The 16,660-nt window shown below is 36.6% G+C and overlaps 1 protein-coding gene across 4 annotated transcripts in view; it reads right to left on the bottom strand.

Moving 5' to 3' along the window:
- Positions 1-408: 408 nt before the first annotated feature.
- The window catches only part of ATP6V1H (ATPase H+ transporting V1 subunit H), a 37,159-nt gene continuing 20,907 nt past the window's right edge, over positions 409-16,660 (bottom strand). For all 4 annotated transcript variants that reach the window (XM_010708924.4, XM_010708925.4, XM_019614025.3 and 1 more), the window contains exons 11-14: positions 16,234-16,359; positions 13,421-13,522; positions 9,772-9,885; positions 409-1,174 (exon numbers count right to left, since the gene is read on the bottom strand). In XM_010708924.4, coding sequence (XP_010707226.1) covers positions 1,114-1,174; positions 9,772-9,885; positions 13,421-13,522; positions 16,234-16,359 — 403 coding nt within the window. In that variant the 3' untranslated portion in view covers positions 409-1,113. The remainder of the gene's footprint in view (positions 1,175-9,771; positions 9,886-13,420; positions 13,523-16,233; positions 16,360-16,660) is intronic.

A 16,660-nucleotide genomic window follows, 5' to 3' on the forward strand; every position in this document is an offset into this window, starting at 1 on the left:
AAAATCCAGACTGAGAAAGAAATTTGTTTTCCACTTAAGTATCCTATGCTTCTTCAGAAACCTGTACCACGCAGATTTAAGACACATTCTCTTATTTCTTGCCATTTTAAAAGCAAATCATGAAACACTAAGCAGTTAATACTCACAAGCGCCTGCAGCCAAGTTCCTGCATAAGCAAAACTATTTTTGCATTCCAAATCAATAATCTTTAATTCACTGACGCTTCCATCATCTGCACTACGTGCTAGAAAATTTAAAAAAAAAAAAAAAAAACAAACAAAAAACTTGGCAGGCAAATAATTTTACTTAATGTCAAACGAAATACGATGGATTTTAGAATGACACCAAAAATCTAGTTATTGAAAATATTTGTATATGCTAACAAAAACACTCCCATGAGATTCCAAGTTCAACTGTTACTGAACATTTTTATTAAAGAGCAAAAATCACTTGATCTTCAATCTATACTTTTAACATCGATGTTATATGGCTCCACTAATAATTTTTACCGCATCAATTTTCATTAGATGAATTTCTTCCTCTCATCTCCCAGCTCATCTTGTACACTTTTGTCTCAGAAAAGGAAAAAAACTCCACTCAAAACTGCCCCCACATATTTGCATTTATTTACGATATTAACACTATTTTGAGATTCAGTATTTATTTTAGTACTGTTAATCATCAGTTTTCATGCTGTCACATTCCTTACAGAACACCAAATCAAAACTCTTAATTTCTCTGGAGATAATATAAAGGAATTCATATTCACTTTTCCCAGAAAGTCAAAACACTGGTAACCCACACAAAGAACAAAACATTTTTTCTAGGTTAATTGACATGGAATGAAAATAATATTCTTTATTATGAGAATAAATACATAAAACAAATGCAATATATTAGCCATATTTACTCAGATATATTCAGAATATAACAAGATAGACATATTCATCAGAACTAGTCGAACAAATTTTTACTAAGCCAACAACACTGGAGGAAAGCTGGAAAGCTTACACACTAGTAGAAGGCGAAGAACATGGATTTCACTATTTTCTTGATATAAAAAGACAAACACTTTAGATAGAAGCACGATCTGTAATGCACTGATGGAAGTGTTTAGCTCCGTGCAGTGGCCGTTTGAGGTTGTTCTGACTGCAATTGCTTCCCAAGGTACTCCCTGAAATAAAAATAAAAAAAAGTAGTTTGAGAAACATTCTGGAAAGAATGGAGTAATATGGTAGTGGGAATTACAAAGAGAAGAAGTTTTTACATTTAGTGTTATTTACATTTAGAGAGGCAGTTATTTACCCCTAAACTGCCCGAATTGCCCCCCGAGACAGCCCACGTACAAGCTCTAATACCACAAATAGCATACATTTCACACACTATATTTTGAGCTTCAAAACAAGTCTACTAATAGTAGCTTCAGTTAACTATTTAATATATGGGTACCTAAGCTTAAGATATCTATCATCTAACCCTCTGAAAATAAGGCATGAGGTGAACATCACCAGAACTCTCAAGAAAAAGACCTAATGTTCATGCTTAGGCCTGGCAACTGTTACAAAGCACCCACTAAGCCCACAGATTTTTCTTGCTAAATATGCACATTAAAGGTCATTGCAAAGTATTTCAAAAGGATCTCTTCGTGTAAACCAGCTGCGTAAGTGCAAGTAGTACTGGTAGAAATATTGACAGTTTAACCCATAGGTGAGCAAAATCTTCACAGTGGAGCTTCATTTTCCAGCTGGAAGAAAGAGAAGAGATCCAAGCCAGGCCTGCTGCACTCAAGCACTTCACCTTGTTTTGAAATCCATTAAATCAATTATTTTGTATTTGTAATCTCAACAATCGAACAAACTCCAACCACTCCTCTCAGCAACAATCTATAAATCCTATGGAAAACACTGAACAATTTCCTTTAAGTCTTCCCATCTTTCACTTTTAACCTACACAGGATAAGCAATAGAAGCAGTTCAGAGAACTGTTATTCAAAATCAAGTTCACAAAAAATTTAAATCCAGAAGAAAAAAAGATCAGTTCTTACTGAACATTCTAAAAACTACTTTCTAGTCTAATGTCTTCCTGAACTGCTATTCCCTACGCATAATAATTTCCACTGCAGAATAGAGTTTGGCAGTTTTAAGACTATATGGCTAGGAAAGCAAAATTCCAACGAAGTACAATCCTAGCTTCAAATTCAGCTAGTAATAAAAGAATAACAATTTGTATGCCTGAGTCATGAATTATGATTTAGCACCTTCCCTTCAAAGTTTTATCGGGTGTTTCTGCAGAATCACAGTATTTTAATATGACTTTTTATTGTACTATGTAGTTTTCCATCCTTGAAATAGAGACTCCTGATGGCAAAGAAGGAAATCATGATAGAATGGTTCAGGTTGGAAGGGATCACTGCACTCAAAACTGTAACACTGAAGTAATTGAAATTTGACAGCCAACAAAAACTACAACCAGCAACTATGGAAGGGCTTCAAAAATCAAATTTCCATCTGCTCTCTCCCCCCTCCCTGGTACATAACTATGTGCACATACAAGTTTTAGAACATCTTTGCTCACACTCAAACCCTGAAAACAATGATGCACAGCTCACCTCACAGCACAAGCCTGCCAAGTTACTTATTCTCAAAACACACATGCTGCACCACTTAGAACATGAATTTCCTATGAAATTATTCAGAAGCATAAAAAAAAAAAATCAAGCTAATAATCCTTCACAATACAAATGGCATGGTTTATACTGTCTCAAAATTATAGTTGATGCATACTAAAACCCACCCACAGTACACTGTATTCAGCAATAAAATCTCTGCTGAAAAGACAGAAGCATGGTTTAAGCATTCAGATGTATTCACCTCCCACCTGCTGTTACAAACAGCAGTTACTCTTCAAGTTGATTATCATTTCTGAAATGTGTTTTATTGGTTAACCTAGGAAAAGTTCTTGAGTGGGCTACACCTGGTAATAGGTAGACTGATAAGACAGTAAAGATTTAGGCAGCTGTGACACTTTCCTGTGAAGCCTTAGGAGGCTGACCAGTTACTCTGCCGGGCCTTTGATCACCTCCCACACACCCTCCACTAAAACTCAAGCTACTCTAGCTTCAGCAGCCACCTGTTTTCCCTGTTAAAATAAATACTAAAATACATGAAGATTCAAGGTGCTTTTTTAAACGTTCATATTTGATCACATCATGAAATCAAGCATTATTTTAAGCTTCAGTCTTCATCCAAGTTGAGCATGTGTCTCCATCATCATGCTGTTACCTACAAAGCATCTAAGATCTGATTTATCCCACACTGTTATTCATCCAAATTTTAAAATACAGGCTGAGGTTTCAGAATTAATCTTTACACCACAGAATTGAAGTTATCCTTAATAATGCAAGCATTCCACACGCTGTAAGATCATGCGGGATGAAAGGTGAATAGATCTCATCAGCCAGGTAAAAAATAGCTTCACAAAATATTTAAAAGAAACACTTGGCACAGACTAGATGTACATACCACAGTGGAAAGCAACTAGGAATAGAAGTGCTTTCTAAAATAAGCTGTAAACTCAAAATAGGACCACATCTCCCTATTTTAAACACAGTTCGTTATTTCTCTTTTCCTAATTGCAGAAAAAGACCAACTTTACAGAAGCATAATGGTCAGTCTTTGAGATGGTTCAACACAGAAGCAAAAGTAGAAACGGTATGACATACAAACATGGCTACCACTGGTACAGGCTCACACATGCCTGATCAGCTCATTATATAGACTAAGGCAAAACACATTCTGCTAAAATTTGACATGGACAAGTTTTGGGACTTGCATACTTACTGTCTTTCACTACACAAATTTCACAAGTAATAGTTTTTCCTTTCTAATCAGGCCAAGCTGATCTTAACCAATATGCTGACATGCTGAAGGTATACAGAACTATACTTTATATACACATTATTCCAGTTGACACAAATTCAATCAATAACTCTTCCCATTTGAAAGCCAGCTTTTGTCTCAAGTAGGCATCATATTATTGCAGGGAATACTTCAAGCTAGTCAAAGTAGAAAAGATTTTCTAATTACATGTACAGCACCTGTCCAGCCATTATTTAACATTGATGTGTCCTTCAAATCATTTAAAGGGATGAAAGAAAATGAAATTCTGCATACCAGTAACATTGAACATGTTTAGATAGCATGTAATGCTTTACTCTTTGACCACTGTCCAGAAAGGGAAAGAAAATTACCACACATCTACTGGTGCTTCTTCAAGTTAGTATCCAGAAAACTCTGTGCTCTTAGGAAAAGGCACAAGAATTTGATCCAACATGTAAACCATCAAATTCACTAAGTACAGGGTAAGGAGATAACTGAACTTGCACAAGATCCTACTCCAATATTTTATTCTAATTTTCAGATTTAGTAAATGTATCACCTGATTATGGAAAACATAATTCATTGTATGGATGACAGCCTTCCTTATGATGTGAATTCAAGATTAACGTGCATTTTCAGATTGTATTGAATTATTTCAAGAGCATTGCAGGAAGCTCACTTTGACTCAGCAGTTTCCTTTCAGAGAGGTCTTTCTTGTTTTTCAGAAGAAAGCTGCCAGAGTTTCACAATGGTCACAGTGATACAGAAGACTGGCGAGTTTCTATTACTCAAAAATTTTTAGATTTCCTGAGGAATTCAATTCAACAATATTCCTTCCTATTAGGGAAACAAGATAAAGTCATTTTTCATTTATGTAATTTGTTATGAGCTAACACTCACTCAGAGACAGTAGGTGAATTAAAAAGAACTAGACTAAATCATGCAATTTGGTTAGAAGTGGCTCTGTATTGTGATTCACTTGGCACAATGAGCTATAAGCAAAATGCTTTCAATATTTAAGAGCTTCAACCTCAAATATTTAAGAGCTTCAACACCTCAAAACTGCCACAGATCACTTAACTGCATTTCACAATCAAAACTTATGAGGACATCACATCTTTAACACTAATCAGAAGTGAAACTATCAGAAATTTCTTTGGTGACATGTTTTTTCTTGTTGTTCAGGATAGTGCTTGGAAGTGCCTGAAACTCTAGAAATAAAGTGTGTTTTACAAATGGTGCAGATCTCACACACAAAAAAAAAATTATACAGAGTGAAATCCCAGAGAGAACAAGCACAGCACAAACTACGGTCCCTAGTGATACTGAATGAAACTGTACAAGGACACATTCACATCCACATAAAAGGATGAAGCATTAAGGCTACGTATCAAATGTATCTATGATTAATTGGATTTTTGCTCAATTTGTCTCATATCTAGAAACCGTGCTCTTCAAAAAAATTTTTTTAATTAGACTTTATTTTTCAATTAGTCAAGTTCTAGTTAGTAAATAACAGCTGAGAAGAAATAGCATTGATAATGAAGACCAAGAAACTGGATAAACGTTAGATTTTAGCCTGATGTGTTAAGCATTACATTTGCCAGTTTACTATCATTACACTTCTTGGTACAAGAGCCAGTAAGGTCCAGAAGCTGAGATGCATAGACTTTGGATAACATTCAACCAAAGAAAAAAATAATAAAAAATATTGACTGTTCAATATTAACCCTGGAACAACAGCTTCTAAATAGATCACATTACAAATTCTAGGCTGTTTGGGTTTTTTTTGTTGTTGTTGTTTTAAATGTCTCTCAACATAACTAGTTATTTTAAAAGATGAAGAGCAAGTAATTGTGTCTGGTAAACGCTCTCTGAAAAAAAAGCTTATTTGAAGCTTATCTGAAATCATTGCTTTGTTCAACAGGCAGTTTATTAATTCTGTTTCCAATAGATGTTCCAATAGATGTGCATCAATCATGCATCCTAATTCCCATTGTTAATATCCCCCAACTCACTCATACTCTGCACATTGATGCCTACTCACTGAATCACTTTTTATTCTAAAAGCCTACTCATTTGAAGGTCTCTAGCTCACAGCCCACACAGGTTAAAGGATGCTGCATAAATTAGGCATCACACCTGAGCCCAGAGGTAACATTTGCAATCCCTCACTAACAGTAACTCACTACTAAGACTTAAGCAGAAAGATGCAGCAACACAGTCTAGTACTTCAGTCAATGTGAGCAATAATCAAAGATGCTGCAAATTCAGTCATTATCCTGACTCAGCCAGAGGAAAAATGAACTTGCACCCAGATCCTCCATGGTTTTAGTACTCTAATGAAAACTGAAAACCTTTGGTCTATAGAGGGTAAGCCACCATATTTTATGATACACTTACATGAAAAAAGAGCACATAATACAACTTTGCACATCTCAGCCAGCAATAATTACAAAAGACAAGTTAATCCCTTGTCATAAGAAGCACAACCATGTTACCATAATTTGTCACCCCTCCACCTTTCCTTCTGCAGAGGTAGAGAACACAATTCAGCACAAACCCGCACAGGTTCCTTAAAACAATATACTTCAGGACTGTCATTTTAGAACTTAATATTTGATACTTTTCAACTGTGGAAAGACATCGCTGCAACTAGCATTAGATTATTTTATTAACGTGAACTGATTTTGATAGTCACGTTGGGCACTGCTGTCTGAGTACTATCAAAGCCAAGGATGCTTCTCACACATATGCAAAAGGCACAGCAGAAAAAAAAAAAAGACAGTAGAAAAAATCCTACACTTATTTCCATGCCAAACTTTCTCATCTGCCAATAACAGGTTTTTAATTGTCATTAGTGCCAGGACTAACATGAGCTTAGTTCAAGTGAAATTAAAGCACAAGATAAGTTACCATTTAAAGACATTAAGTGATGTTAAAAAAGATATGTTCTGTTCCTGCTTCATCAAATGCATGATCACTTAACGTGCAAATATAAATGGAATATTTCACTTAAATTACCTCACCTGAAAAAAAAAAAAAAAAAAAACTGTCAGCAGTTGCTGCCTTTGCCAAGCTAGTCTTGCCATTCAACAGAACTTCTGACAGTCTGATTTCCTCCCCATTTATCCCTGACTTAAAATCCCCTACAGAAAAGACAGCTGAGCAACCTGTAATGAACTACTCAAATTACTTAGAAATTAATTGTCTCCAAGTTGACTTAATAGCAGTTTAAGGATACATGGCTGTTTTAAACAGATCGTCACTTCAGCTGCTCCATGGCAGTCCTTCACTCCGGTTACAGAAGTTCTCCTCACTCTTATGCTCCAGTGGCACAGTACTCACACTGAGCCTCAGCCTGGCAGAGAAAGCCTGTATTTGCTTGTCCTCTGCTAGGCTCCAGGATGTAGGAAGAGCCTCATTGCCTCTGTCATGCAGGTACAACAGACAGCAATGCAGAGTTTCACCACACTAATTAAACTCAAGGAAAAACTCTTGCCTCAGGTGAAATAGGCGGAATTCCAAAATACATGGAAGCAAGGGAAAAACATTTCTCCATCTCTGAAGATCAAAGTAAGCAAAATGTTGACTTTGCCAAGTAATTCGTGTTACACCTAAAGGGACCGGTTTCTCTTCTCTCCACACAACTACAAAACTGAAGAAGAGCTCATACTTATCAAAAGCCAGATCTACACAAAGACAGATTTAGCTTCTTACATGTAGCTTGTGCTAAAGAAATGATACATCACTCACCTGAAGTCCATTACAAGAGAACACTTCTTCTGCAATTATGAGGATTGATAAGGACAGTGAGTCCCAAAGACTCTCCTTCCAATAAGTATTAATAGAAAAATCCCTACAGAGGTAACAATGCAAGTCTGAAAAATGCACTAACTTTTTATTGACACCTCTGTAGATCTGAAACTAGATTTAACTGCAATTTCTCTCAAGTCTAAAGGTCCAGAAGCTGTGAAAGAAAAGCAGGGGCTGATATGTTCACACTATAGAAAGAACCAAGACAAACCCAGAAGAGCAGATTTGATATATTTAAAACTAGTAGACATAAGCTGGAAGTGAGAAAAGTCAGGCTAGGCACACAGAAAAACTTACTGCCAGTAAGGAATTTGCTGGAGAAAAGAAGATTACTATTTTTAACAGATTTCCAAGGCATTAAAACAAACAGCAAATAAGACCTTTCCCCTTATTTAAGAAAAATTCTAGGCCTTTATTATGTAACACAGAATTTATAATATCAAGAACATGTAATGGTTTTTTTCTTTGTGTTGTTTTGATATCACCAAACTAAGAAGCAAGGTGGAGTGCAGTACAAAATCCTGTCCCCTGCTTAGGTCGTGCCTCACCATACATTTAGTATCTAACTGCACACATACAGAAAATAAATATTATTTATCAAAGTCCTACCTATAGGTAGAGAGTGTTCACTCTGCATAATTTAAATTTATGTTTCTCTGTTAGATAAGGCTACCATGGTATGAAAGAGGAAGCAAGACCATGTGAATGTAGTAATAAGTACGCAAATTAGAAAACCAAGTACTCTAGAAAGAAAGGGGTAAAATCACCATTATTTAATAAGAAAATATGCATTGTGGGGAAGGGAATCAGGAGGCTTTTGTCACTCTTCATAGCCTGTTTTCTACAGAGAATAGATCACTTAAAGAATCTGCCAGAATATGCTTGGTAAACCCTCTTCCCACACCACTTTCACACTCTTTGAACCATCACTAATCAGCCTTCTGAAAACCAAACTGTAAAATCAGCAAAAGCAAACAAACAAACAAAAAGAAAGTATAGGTACTTCAAAGAACCAACATTTTAGTTTTAAACATAAAAAATAGATACAGTTATCATACCTAATCTATATGACAGGTTATACTGAAGCTATGTGAACACTTAAGTCTTTCACAATGACAGCCCTTCAGAACTTAATCTATGAAAGTCCCATTCTCTCTCTGTTGCAAAGGCAGTATGATCCACCAGCCATTTCTATGGCAGAGTTCAAGATTTTTTGGAGCTTTATTAGAGAACTAATCAAAAAACAATGAAAGGAAAAGCCTCACTTCAAACGCCATTCTGGGCAAGTGATGAAAGAGAAAGGAGCGAGTGATTTTCAACTTCATCTAAACAAGCAACCCACAAGTTTTTGCTGCTCCAGAAGACTCAAGAAAAATTTAAATAATACTCCTCAAAGTAGAAACAGGAAAATACTAGTGTAGTGTGGCAGAAAACATTAGAGCAATGAACAGTGCAAGAGACTAGTCAGACACGCAGTTTGCAAAACAACTGCTACTGTAGTATTTGAAATACCAACTCATAACTACCTCAAGCTACCATTTCATTCAGCCAAGACTAATAAGTTTGTTAGGACATTAATACTTGTTGTTACTACTTTCATGACTTCACAGTTTTACAAATCTGAATTGCAGCTCATAATAAGTATTAAACAGTTCAAGTAAGTGTGTTACTGAATTACTTCAGTTCCATAAGGTCAAGCTAATCAATTCAACTGCCATAATAACATAGAGAACATAGCTACAATCTTAAACACTAGCATTAGCATCATAGAACCACAGAATACCCTGAGTTGAAATGGACTCACAAAGATTAAGTCCTTCTCTTAGCTCCACATTAGATGTGGATTTTTGGGTTGTCCTGTGTCAAAGAGCATCATCCTAACACTTCCTAAAATCAGGCAGCCTGGGGCTGTGACCTCCCTGGAAAGCCTGTTCCAGTGTCCAACCACTCTCTCAGTGAAGAACATATTACTCTACTATTTAATGAATGCAGTTTTACCACATGAAGATTTGATTCTGGCTCTATACAAAGACACTAAGAACTTCCTAGCCCAACTGTTAAAAGAAGCTTTACATACCAGTTGTGAACCATGAGCTTCTGCACAGCCAGCAGCGCATTATAACGAACTTGTTGGTCTTCGTGATGCATATGGTTCATTACTAGCTGTTTACCACCAAGTTGTTCAATCACTCTGAAAGAGAGAAAAGTAAGTTTTTTTCCCCACATTACCTCAGCTTCTGGGTAAGTAGCCCATCCAACTATTTGATATTCAAGGCATTCAAATTTAATCAGCTATCATAAGTATTTTATTGAAGTACTTATTTCCTAGCACAACGTAGCAATCAGACAGATCAGTACAATGAGAAAGGTGTTACAAGGATGTGATGACAACAGGACCAGCACAATAGAGAAGTGCTATAAAGGAAGGGAAGAAGATTGAACCTGGAGTCTTCTGATACAGGTAAGCACAGAGGAAAGCTCCACCAAGAAGGGATCTCCAGAAAGAGATCCTTCACCAGTGGCAGTCAGCTCTTAAATGAAGTCTAAGAGAGCTGCAGCCAAGCTCCACTCCTTTTGGTCACACAGCTGAATTGCCTTCACCTGTGCTCCCAGGGCTGACTAAGTCCTTTCCTCAGGTGCTCAATCAGTGGTTCAGGCCGTGACTCATACACATACAGGCCAGTTCCCATACACACATAGGCCAGTTCCCATACACACATCTTATCTGACATGTTACTAATGCAAATTTCTCATGCTACCTCCTGAATAAGTTGCTTTTTTTAATTTATTAAAAAATTCACAACATCAGAAGAACGTTTGCTATCCACTACATACTTCCCTAATTTTTAACCATCAAGTAATGGCCCTTTTCACAGAAAGGGTCATTTACTTTACCCAACTTGCTTAAGAACTCAATATTGCCTCGAGAAGACAGTATTTTTTATTTCATCATATCAAGTGAAAGGCTAGAGAGAACTTGAACTCTGAGTCTGTGCTATATGCAAAAGGTGAACTCATTAAATTCCAGGTTCTAATTAACTCCTGAAACCTTCAAAGGCTTAAGGATGATCCATTTAAGAGATGAGGAACAAAAGATCTGTAAGATATCTGAATTCTTCTTCTAAACCAATGAAGAGCATCCCTTCTCAGAGCAAGTCATATAAGCAAAAAAAAAAAAAAAAAGCATGAAACACCAGCCAAGCATGGGAGTAGTAAATGGCTGTAGATGAAAAACCATAGCCATTAAGTTTTTTTAATCCTTTAGTCCTATAATTTCTTACATCATAGTTAAGAATAAACCAGATTACAACGAATTTCCTTAAAAGAAACATATTGAGGAATTTTAGTTTGTCCTTCAAAAACAGAAAACTTAATTTAGTCAGGGCTGTGCTCAAAAAAAACCCTCAACAAATGATGTATTAGAAATCATAAAAATAAATAATGCAAGTTAGAATTGAAGACACTTGTTACTCAACAGCAATCATTCCCTTTAAAGGACAAAGCTCTTCTGAACAGGTTTAACAGCCAAGGAGGACCAGGTATAGCAACTTAGCAGAGGTGCAGTCCCACCAGTACTTTTTCCCAGCTAGAGGCAGAGAAAATAATAGCAATCACAGAAGGGCTTGGGTTGGAAAGGACATTAAAGATCATCCAGTTCCAACTCCCATGAGCATGGTTACCATGGCCAGATCAGGCTGTCCAGGATTCCATCCAACCTGGCCTTGAACACCACTAGGGATGAGGCTTCCACAACTTCTCTAGGCAATCTATTCCAAAGTCTGAGTAAATAATTTCTTGTAGCCCTCAACTGTTTTATTCCAGTTGTGTGATTTGTCTCACTGTGTGTCCACGACAGCAATTAGTCATAGTTTTCTTGTATCAGTTTCCAACTCCTACTTATTTCCCATAGTACACGCATTGGTGTAGAGGCTCTTAAACTGGGCTATCAGCTATGTTACCTTCTTGGAGGAGACCTCCCAGATTCCCCTGGAAATAACATGAAGATTTCTCCTGCTGTTTTCTTAAGTGTCAGCATTCCCTGACTCTACTCTATCACTCAGAAATACATCTCCTTACCCCATCAAATCTAGCTTAAAGCTCAGCTAATCAGTTCAGACAGCTTGCTGCCCAGAACATTCTCATCCCTCCCGATCAGTTGTGTTTCACCCGATGTCAACATGTCTATCAAAGATGCATCCAAGATCATAGAACCAAACCCTGAGTGCAACACCATTCATACAACCATTCACTGAACTGGTCCATTCCTCCTCCTGCCCAGATCCTAGTCACCAACCAGGAGAATACCACCCTAGTTCTGGGGTTTCTTCGATTTCAGGACTCCCCCCTGCACACATTAATGACTCCCCAGTCCACTGGGGAACACACTTGAAGAAGAGGTAATTGCCTTAGATACAGATTCTGTTTGTCCATTTATTTGACTTCATAGTTTCAGTCCATCAACTGCACAGCCATACTAAACCAATCTTAATACCATATTTGAGTGCACATGGGCAAGTTGTTTAAGGATTACAGTAACCATCTAATAAAACTGATTCAAAGGGCATGAAGCAGAAGTATTCTCTATTAATCCTTCAGCTTTGCTTCCTTGAAGGCAGCAGCATGAGTTTCCAGATAAGAAGATACATTGCCTCCACTTGAAATACTACTTGTCATAAATCCCTTTGGAAAACACAGGAACTATTTGTAAAATGTACAGCACTGCTAAGTACAAGCACTATACTGAACACCTCTGATCTTTCTTAGTAGACTTGTAAGAGACAGTTAATTTGCTCCAATCTAAAAATACCTTCAGTTCAAATTTCTTACAAGATTTATGAGGCTTGGGAGTCTCCCTAAAGTGAATAAGTCTTTCAAGCAAACAAAGTTATGGTCTGCTATCTTGACATTAGTAGAACCATGTCCAGCAGTAACAAAAGACATATTCATGACATTTCTAGTGAGCCTCAAAAGACACATCCAACCTTCCAGTTAAACTCTATGCAGAAACCAGAAGTAAACTGCTTCTTTGCTGCAGAAATTGTCACATGTCCCTTTGCGTGACTGACTGGCAAGCACGACTCCTACAAAAGCAAAAAGCCCCTTTTTGCTTCAGTCATCTCTTTTCTTTATAGATACAGTTATTCAGCTAGTAACTTATTTGCTTGTAGTTTTTACCATTAAACAAAGGAAAATAAACGTCTGTGCATTCTGATGTTTAAAATACCATTTTCAATAAAAATATGTATTTGAGTAGCAAAAAGAAAACATGAAGAGTGATAACAATCTGTACTAACACTACTGAAATTACAATATGAACTGTGATAAAAGTTTTAAACAGAATTACTTAATCATAATTGAAATAGGCTATCACCATTTTAAGTTAAATAGTTATAAATGGCAAAAATGATACAGTGATTAAATTATTACTAGCTATTTTAATTTTTTCCTATGCATGTCTTCTGCTTTAGACTGAAAAAGTTATTTAAGACTGCTTTAAACATAAGTTCCTTTCAATTATTAAGGGACACTAGAATATTGAGGCAGAGATCTAGTTTGGATTTTCCAATCTGCAATGCCTTCCCAGTAAATTACCCTCAATCAACACCTGTGATCCCTAGGTAGCATATTTTAGTATAAGAGAAAAAGAAATGCAGTCAAGTATATACTATGGTCCAGTGTCAAGAAACATACCCAAATACACCAATGCATACTAGCATTTTTCTTACCGTTTCCCGCGGGGATAGTGCCGTACATATTCTCCCATATCATGAGCAGCTACAGCAAGCACTTGCGGGTCATCAGAAACTTCCAGAAGTTTTGTCAGGATTCTAGGAAAGGATAAGAAACAAAGAAGTCCCAGGTTTTTGTTGTTGTTGTTATTTTATGTGTTTATATAGCTCCCCTTGGTTTTTATTTCTGTTATGTTATCAGCTTAGAACTAAGTTTGCAACCACACAAACAACAGACATTCTAAAAGTCACACAAACAGCAATTCTTTTTGTCCAAATATGCAACTGCATCTAAAACAAAGATGACTCTGCCTTCATTAACGAAATTACTAAAAGCATTCATTCAATTCTCTCTAGTAAGCCATGCCTACAAACAAATACCTATAGCAATATTTACAAATGTCTCCATATTTGTGTATGCTGTGTTCAAGACCATCAGTTTAGAATTCCAGGTAAGCTGTATTTAACAAGTGTATAGACTTGGATAGAGGTAGGACTCAAAAACAAAGCAAACAAGGCAGCCACTGCTGCTTCTGTTACTTGGTAGATTCCAGTCATGCCTGCATGGTGTTCCCCAGCTCCTGCACTCAAGATCCTGCACTATGGATTTAGGAACCTACAAGACTCCACTGACTCCATTGCTAATGGCAAAGCAAAGGGCTGCATCAAGAATGCTATCCATCAGCCCTTCCCCACCTCTGTTCCTCCCTTCATCTTACAGCAGCAGCCTTCTTCAGCTCAGCACAGAAATTTACATAGAAAACTGTCATGCAATGGCATTTAAAAATTAAAAGGCATCCCAGAGGTTGAGAGGAAAGCAGCCTTCAATAAGAGTTATGCAGTCTATACAGTTGTGAACTCACAGTTCAAGATCAACAAATTTATTTCAAGAACATTCATTACTTAGTGAACTGTTGTGGTCTAAAAAGTAGTTCTGTGAAGATAAAAAATTATACTTTGTAATCAACTCCCTTTTCATATATCAGCTATTTTGTTAATATGAACAGAAACACAGGGCCAGAAGAAGTAAAAAACAATTTCTCAACTTATTCTATTGTTTTCATTTGCTAGGGATAGCTTAATTGCTTTTAGTGCTGGATAGCCAGCAATAAAACACTGTTCACTGCCCTGTAACGAGAAGGAGGGAAAAAAATGACACAGATATGAAGGCTAGGCAATGATAATAAGTTTTAAAACGTTAAACATACAGAACATTGGAAAATTAGACTCATCTATGCTTAATGAGATGACAAATCTGTTAATAACTTTCCGTAATTAGAACAAGTTGAAATAAAAAATTTCAATTGGAATAATTTTACCTTTTATCTTGAAATACTACAGATACTTCCTAAAGACTGGAAAGTGACAGATGAAGAACTTTGTCCAAATTGTTCAGTCTTAAAGTACCAGATGAATGAGCAGAAGCTTGAAGTATTACACTAATCAAAAGATGGTAAAGGATCTGCACAAAATTTTTAAGCAAAAAAGTCCATCACTTGCATAAGTAGTCAATCATGATGGAAGGCAGAAAGAACAGCAGGTTCAACAATAACTAAAGTATATTAGAGCTAGAAGACAAGCAGAGTGACAGATACAGGAAAATAAAACGATAGGCTTGAAGTGAAGAAAGGGTTATTCGTCAAATTCATCAAACACCCAAGAAATTCTTAGGTACAAGAATCTCTTTGCCATGCGCTTTGTGGGGTAGTGTTGTTTGTTGAGGTTATTTTTTGGTTTGGTTTTAAGGAACTACTTTGTTCCTTGTAGATCATTGTCTTTGTGGGAGTACAAGCACAACACATTTGCCAAGCTGTCTCAAAACCTGGAGAGATAAACACAGCAAAATACTGCAGTCGCTACAGGAAATTAGTCTCAATATCATCTTCACATTGCAGCTGGCAGCATCTAATTTGTGTGTGTGTGCGCGCTCTCAGAGAGGAGCTTATCAGACTGATTTCAGGACAGACTGAAGTGCATCTAAAGCTCAGACCCAGCTTGCTCATCATGCCCTCCAACGTAACATACACTTCAATTGATCTCCTGCTTTCTGCTAGGTCCTGCACTTACTAGTAAATACTAAGTAGGAAGAACACCACATATTATTAATGACAACACAATTAGATAACCAACAACTCCCATAGCAATTTAAAAGCCAGATTTCTTTTGAGTGCACACTTCCAGAAGTCAGCAATTACTTGACTCCAACAGAAAAAGATAAGCTTAAGATTCAACTTTATCTAACAATTTTCTATAAGACTCACTCAAGACGAAAAGAATTGGAATGTAACTGTAGAATTAATAAGGTTAGAAAAGACCACCAAGATCATCTAGTCTAACCATCAACCCACTAGCACTATGCCCACTAATCTAGTATATCATACAATAAGTTTAATTTTCCTGGAAACAGTATCACAGCTTTGAACACCTAGTTATTCAAGTGAAATGTTCACTCAAACCAGTGACAACACACAACAGAAAATTAAGGTATATAGCTGCTTTCCAAATGAAAGCGTTACAAGATTCAACTGTACGCGTTTAAATTTAAGAGAAAATATTTCTAGCTTAACTATTATCAAAACATTTTGATCAGTAAAAACAAATAAATAATTCAGCATTTGAAGATAAGTTTTTAAAAGTATCATATAGTATACATATTAAAAAAAAAAAGACCAAAAATGACCAACCATTCCAATGACAGCAGGATGCTCTGACTTGCACTCATTCTAGACACACGTGTTGAAATAAAGTGGATAAAAGTTCACTTAACTACTGAATTAAAGAATTACATGATTCAATAACTGAAAACTTACTTGAGTAGTTCATAATTCTTCTCATTTAATCTTACAGCATTCTCCCGCCAGAACTTCTCAGACTTATGTACAGGACTCCACTCCAGCCTTCCTGACTTGAGCTCAGAACTGTACTCATCGAAGGAGCTGCAGCACAAAAGACCTGAATGAAATATTGGCTATGCTTCCATGGAGTCTGAATTGTGGCCCAAAGCCCGCCTCCTGAAAGTTGGAGCACAATTTGTTATAACACATTTGACTCATCTAGATGATTGCTCCATGCAGAGCGTTAGAACTGCTCCTTGATTCAGGAGCACTGTGGCAGTTCAGCACTGCCACAAAAAAAAAAAAAAAAGCATGAAATGTGAGAAAAAAAATTGTCTTCAAACATACCCATCCACCCATCTCAAAGCAGGATTCCTGGAGAGGAGAAAAAAAAATCTCACAC

This window comes from Meleagris gallopavo, chromosome 3, assembly GCF_905368555.1.
Source record: "Meleagris gallopavo chromosome 3, MGAL_WU_HG_1.1, whole genome shotgun sequence".
Classification (NCBI taxonomy): Eukaryota; Metazoa; Chordata; class Aves; order Galliformes; family Phasianidae; genus Meleagris; species Meleagris gallopavo.